At 52.9% G+C, this 4,816-nt stretch overlaps 2 protein-coding genes across 2 annotated transcripts; one reads left to right on the top strand and one right to left on the bottom strand.

Annotated features, from left to right (window-relative positions):
• Window positions 1-1,421: 1,421 nt before the first annotated feature.
• SPRG_14206 (hypothetical protein) lies at window positions 1,422-2,125 on the bottom strand. Its single transcript, XM_012353829.1, has one exon. The coding sequence runs from the start codon at window positions 2,103-2,105 to the stop codon at window positions 1,491-1,493; it is 615 nt and encodes a 204-aa protein (XP_012209219.1). The 5' UTR covers window positions 2,106-2,125; the 3' UTR covers window positions 1,422-1,490.
• A 1,415-nt stretch (window positions 2,126-3,540) lies between these two features.
• On the top strand, window positions 3,541-3,834 carry SPRG_14205 (hypothetical protein; the record flags this gene model as incomplete). The annotated part of the gene is given in 3 exon segments (XM_012353828.1): window positions 3,541-3,594; window positions 3,657-3,784; window positions 3,792-3,834. Coding segments are annotated over 3 exon segments (225 nt in total).
• Window positions 3,835-4,816: the final 982 nt, after the last annotated feature.

Raw genomic sequence — 4,816 nt, 5'->3', positions numbered from 1 at the left:
ATAGTGCAAATCGAATTAACATTTTGAGGTTATTGAAGCCGACACGACGTTAAATACAAGACTTCAAAAAGGGTTCTGGATCAATCAATCAATCAATCAATCAAACAATCAATCAAACAAAAAACGTAGTTCGCGTTGAAAACAAATTTGCAAAATCGAACTCATAGCCTTCGCATACATAGTGCTATGCATGAATGCGTGGGCGTTGGTACCAGTACTTGGTCGTTGAAGTTGAGCTGCGCACGGAGAGATCCATCCCGTGGTGGACCCCACTCGCCAAGTGATAGCTCGCTCGAGGTAGGTGCCTGGAGCTGGGAGCAAAGCCGCGCACGGAGGTCGTCGATATTCTCTTGGAAGCCACGCAAGAAGGATGAGCAGTCTTCTACACCGCGCGAAACTTGAAAAGATTTCAATTTTTGTCAGCGTCGAACTTTTGCGCCCTGAAAACGATGAGCAGCGCGACATGCTGCGTCATCGACCTGGACCTCGCCGACGTTGATGATGGGATCTCAACGATGTGGCTTGGGCGCATGGACACGGCGCGGTGGTGCATAAAAGCACGCGAGATGTACGCGGCCAAGCTAAGATCTTCCGTCGGCGCGGAGCTGCAACTTGGTGACCGCTCATGCTATTTTGTTTCTGGGCCCGCATCTGATTGGTGCGACGCGGCGGCGGCTGCTGCGATGAATATGGGTGAGGTTGGGATTAGACGTTGGGTTTAACGCGTACATGCGCTTTAAACGAGTTGGAGCTGGTTGAAGACGCGCAACCAATCAGGTCTCCTGCAAACAACAACTAATTGTAGTCGATTCCAATCCACAATTCGCTTTGCAAGGGACAGAACCAAATACCGAATAGGGGCAGCTGGCACAGAAAATATAGAAGTGAATACTTTCACACATCACAGAGGTAGTCGTTCTAGTCTGCCCTCGACGACGCAATCCAGAACACTGCGTGCGCAGCACACGAAAGCTACTCCACTTGTCGCGTACAGTAGCTACTATCCACAGCGAAATGACGTGGCGCCTCGAAAACGCGCCACGGCCCCAGCAAACACATCATGCTCCGAAATAGACGCTGTTGGCTGTTGCGCTGCTGGGATTTTTAGCACGAGTCGCAAGGGAGGGGCGACTAAACCTAAGGTGATTGCGAAGGGTCGCCAAGAGCCTCTGTCCCTCGAGATCTCAAGTGGCAAAGGGCCCAAGATCTCTCTGCAAGTGCACGCGACGTGCCACCCGCTTGACGACGACCAGCGAAATGGCATTCGTTGCCAACGACGTTGCGTCGCTTTGGTGCCTCGCCGCCTCTGTAACACGACAGTCTCTCAATCAGCAACGATGGGTTCCAATGCAAAATGACACAGAAGCGTGTGGACGGCCATCGCACCTTAGATCTTGGTCGACAACCCACGAGCGAATATACTTTAACGCAATCCACACCTTCCATTCAACCTATATAACCTATCAAACCTATTAAAACGTGGCGCCAAGTCACGCAAAAAAGCGCTCCTCGGTGTCGTCGGCGGCCGAGACAAATGTCCAAAAGTAGTCGAGCGCCTCGGTCCACGTGATCTTGTGGCCATCGAGCGGCTGCGTGCTGCTGAGGACGGCGGCGGCCGGCGAGTCGAGCGGAATGGGCTCCACGGACGCCAAGCGCAGGTTGTCGGCGTGCTTGGACCGCCGCAACAAAACAGGGTTGGCCGTCGCCGCCGCGGCCGCCAAGCGAATCACATCGTTCTCGGCATGTTGGTCGTCGAGGATGACGCCGCGAAGCACTTCGTCGCGCCGCCGCCGATGCCGGAGGATCTTCTCTTTGCATTTCTGCATGTGCGTTTGCGCTTGCTTGGCGTTGCGGGTTTGGATGATGTCGGCGACGGCCTTCCATGGCCCTTCCGGGTACAGCTGGATGCCGACGAGGAAGCGCTCGTGCTCTTCCAAGCTCCAGAGCCCGTGGGCGATAACGGGTTTCTTGGACGGTCGCCCGACCGCCCTCCGTGGCTTCAAGTCGTCGGTCATCGGGTCGTCGTCGTCGCTCGGTGTCGTGTCGAGCGAGCTGCCTTGGCGCTGGAACTCGACCTTGGTGCGAAGCGAGTGCTGGGATGTCATGCGCCCGACGCAAATGTCCGAATGGGTCCGACGATGATGGCACCCTTTGAGTTTTGCTGCGCCATATTTTGGCTACGTAGACACGCAACGCCCGCTCACGAGTTGTTTGCTGTTGCGCAGAAATGGCACCGTGATACCACAGTGGATCTGGACCAACTACGTCACGGGCACGGCGCTGGATTCGTTCGCCGGCTACCTTGTACTACACATTGGACATGTCAACAAGTTGTTGACAACATGTACAGACTTGGGACGACACCAATGTATCGAAAATGAATCCAGTTTCGACGGGCCGTTCAACCCGTTCCACGCCGCGCGTTGCAGTTGCGAGTGTGTAGACCGATAAAAACAACACACAGCCATCATCATTTCGTGCATTCCAGAACATGATGTCGCCAGCCTGCGTTTGCAGCGAGAAAAGGATGCAGCAATTTATTGTGTCGTCTGTGCTGCACCGACCTTGGTACGTTGTAGCTGCCGATGGATAATGTGGAATCCCATCATGTACAGTAGCTACTGGTCCCATTTCTGCGTTTCTGGTAAGACGGCGTCCGACGGCAACTGCAATGAGCACATAAGCAAGTGGTGGCACTGGCGTGCACGCAACGTAACACGGGCTGCGACACGCGCCTCCACTTTCCACATAACGAGCCTCCGAAAGCGTACCCAAGGCCCGATTTACGAGACGAGCCTGCAGAGCTCGCAAGTCGGTTGAGAACCCATCGCGCTCGAATCACAAGAGGCTTGGTGGATTGGCTTGGACTTTTTTTGTCGAACAATGACGCTGAGTACGCCAGAGCGAGGGTCAATAACAATTGATCACGACCCTCGGGTCGAGGCAGCGAGTGGGCGCAAACATCGTGTGGATGGAGTGCTACCATAATCACGTGCTCGTTGCAAAAGGTTAGATAATCTGTTTTTTGTGGGTCGAAGCACCAAATGGTAGTGACGGAGACGGGGTCGATCCACCCACTTGGCGCACGACAGCCCATGGTACAAGGCGATGCCAGAGCGCGATGCGCAGTGCGCGGCCTTGTACAACAAAATGAAAAGATTAGAACCATAAAAATGTCCAGCTTTAGTATCTTTGACGCCACATGTCTCGACGACGGATCGTGTGATGGTGTGCGCAAAAGCGTTCTGGTATCATTTATGGACAGAGTCTTGCGCATTGTCGAGTTGCCGCTCAAATTCAAGTCGTGTCCTGAAATAAGTTCAATGGCAAGCTTCTTCGTTGCATAAGAGGTTCGTATCCGGCCACCTATTAGACCTGCCACATACCGTATCTTTAAACATGCTTCGTATAGCAAAAGGCGCGCCAGCTTGTACTTTTGTTCACTTATTGATCCCCAAACCCGATTTTCCACACTACTAGTATAACGCACTAAGTCCGCTTAGGCGCTCACATAACTCACCATCCGAAATTTCGAGCACCATGAGCAACTTGCTGTTCCGAGCGCTGGCTCGCCTTAATACTGCCCTAGTCAAGGTAAGGGGCTGCAGTTTAGTGATCGTCGACTGGTAGGTGCCAGTCAAGTTCAAGGCGTCTAGGTGGGCCTTGGACCAATATCTCACCACTGGTTAATTTTGGCGCGATACTCACAATATCCCACTCGAGGAAAAATAAACCTCATAAGTTATCTTTGTTTTTGGCCAATTTGGTTGTATTTAGGTCTACGGTAATAGGACAGCAGAAAAGCGCAATCCGTCCATTTTACTTACGTACTAGTACAATGGACGGATTGTGCTTAGTCCGGATAGCCTTTTGGCCTTGCGCTCGTGCTGGACCTCACAGTACCTGGTAACTTACTAGTACTCCTCGGTCGTTCATGCGACCATAAACTGCTCCTAAAATCATTTTCTTTCACATTTCCGGGCTGTACGACATGGAAGTTTCAGCGATACCATAACGCGACAGCAGACGGTGCCACCGTCCGACGCCATGCGTTAGGTGCCCTACGATTGCAGTCTTTTCATTAGTTCCAAGTGTGTAGTACGTATAACCACTTGCAGTCGACACGTGTACGTTGTAGTAACATCAATGTGATAATGTGTATGGCCTTGGTAGTACTGAAAACGCAGTGCTTTCTGTGATATCCAACCCAAAGAATCGCGTATTTGCTACAATTCAGCAAATATTGAAGTGTTACTACGCTCTGCAGCCGTGATTCGCCTCTTTCTCGTTCACTTCCGGGACTAGTGCCCAACGCTAGTACGTGCTCTATCGACACCGGCGGGGTTACAGGGTGTGTGGTAAGGGCTTCAGATACTGTAGTCAGATCCACCGACACTCTGCTACCGACATTCCTAAACCTACATTCCGAGCAGAATGCAGGTGACGCCCGAGAGTTTGCATTTCAACACATTCTTCAATTGTCAACTTCCTTGAACGATAATGTATCCTGCGCTCTCACCAACGGAGAAGACGCCGGTGATGGCGGTGCCAGTGGCCGCACCGACGCCGGCTGCTGTGCCCATGTATGGCGGGTACCAAGCTGCGCCGCCCCAGTACTACGCCGTGCCGCCGCCGCCGTGCGACGACCACGAAGACAATATCTTTTGGTATGCACTTACAAGTCCACTGCGCCTCTTGACGTTCCAGCTCGTCTTCTTCCACCTCTTCAACCTCGTCTTGGCGCTGCTGGCCTTCGTGCTCGTCGTTTCGGTCGGTCGCTCGGCGTCGGACTCATTCCGCTCTGCTGCCTCGGCTT

The sequence above is a fragment of the Saprolegnia parasitica genome (genome assembly GCF_000151545.1).
Source record: "Saprolegnia parasitica CBS 223.65 unplaced genomic scaffold supercont2.137, whole genome shotgun sequence".
Lineage (NCBI taxonomy): Eukaryota > Oomycota > Saprolegniomycetes > Saprolegniales > Saprolegniaceae > Saprolegnia > Saprolegnia parasitica.
This window is presented reverse-complemented; position numbering and strand designations above follow the sequence as displayed.

Coding starts and splice junctions, on each gene's coding strand:
- SPRG_14206 (XM_012353829.1), bottom strand. CDS start 2,105: ATGACATCCCAGCACTCGCTTCGCACCAAGGTCGAGTTCCAGCGCCAA.